This window comes from Propithecus coquereli, unplaced genomic scaffold (genome assembly GCF_000956105.1).
Source record: "Propithecus coquereli isolate 6110/MARCELLA unplaced genomic scaffold, Pcoq_1.0 Scaffold43, whole genome shotgun sequence".
Lineage (NCBI taxonomy): Eukaryota > Metazoa > Chordata > Mammalia > Primates > Indriidae > Propithecus > Propithecus coquereli.
The window spans coordinates 3,848,776-3,849,780 of NW_012150063.1; the positions used below are offsets into that span (position 1 = coordinate 3,848,776).

A 1,005-nucleotide genomic window follows, 5' to 3' on the forward strand; every position below is an offset into this window, starting at 1 on the left:
AGTTTCCTCTACAAGAAACAATAATATCAATCTTTTAAAACATAAATTTCAGGTCATTTGAGAGGCTAAACAGATCCAAGGAAGGAAGATGCAAATTAAATACTTAAATGAATCCAAAGGCACTATGATTATCACCTAAAACTTACTGCTGCAGCGGTAGTAGGCTAAGGAAGATTAAGCTACAGCAAATCATCTAATGTGAATGTTAGCAATTACATAGCAGGAGGCAAGTCTCCTTTCCAGAAGACTGTAAAGAAACAGGGAATAGCTGGTTGGTGGAGCAGTCAGAACACACAAAACCTTTATCAATTATGTTTGCCATCTTATATGGATGTGGTTTGTGGTGCCCCAAAATAGTCATCCTAGTAACGTCAAAGATCACCGTAACAGATACCCTAATAGGAAAAAGTTTGAAACATCGCAAGAATTACTGAAATGTAACACAGAGACATGAAGTGAGCACACACTAATGGAAAAATAGCACCAATAGACTTGTCGAACATAGGGTTGTCACCAACCCTCAATTTTTAAAAAAACTAAATATCTGCAAAGTGCAATAAAGTAAAACGCAATAAAATGAGGTATGCCTGTATTATTAAAATTGGACGTGCTTATAACTTTTAAACTTCACCCTGAAAGTTACTTCTTCCACATGAGGAAAAGAATATTTGAGTTTCAAGATATATTTGTTTTTATAGGACTGCAAACCCAAAGAAAACTTACCTTCTACAAGCATTTCTGGAATGTCTGCTTGATATCTAGGTCCCACTCTGATTTCACCTTTGTCAGCTAATAGTGTTTTCAGCGAGGGATCATAGACCAGTGAATAGAAAAAGGTATCCTGAAAAAATGACAGAAAATATCTAGGTAAACTTAATTCCTTCTACTTTTATAAAACAATAAAATCAATGTCATAATAATGAAACATAAAACCTCAGAGAGTACATAAAATTTCATTTTTATAAATAAATTTATAAAACTTTAAGGAGAGCGTAGTGTCATTGT

The 1,005-nt window shown here is 33.8% G+C and overlaps 1 protein-coding gene across 2 annotated transcripts in view; it reads right to left on the reverse strand.

Moving 5' to 3' along the window:
* Positions 1-1,005, reverse strand: part of MTA3 (metastasis associated 1 family, member 3) — a 205,700-nt gene that overhangs the window by 95,713 nt on the left and 108,982 nt on the right. For both annotated transcript variants that reach the window (XM_012653859.1, XM_012653858.1), the window contains exon 6: positions 724-841. In XM_012653859.1, coding sequence (XP_012509313.1) covers positions 724-841 — 118 coding nt within the window. The remainder of the gene's footprint in view (positions 1-723; positions 842-1,005) is intronic.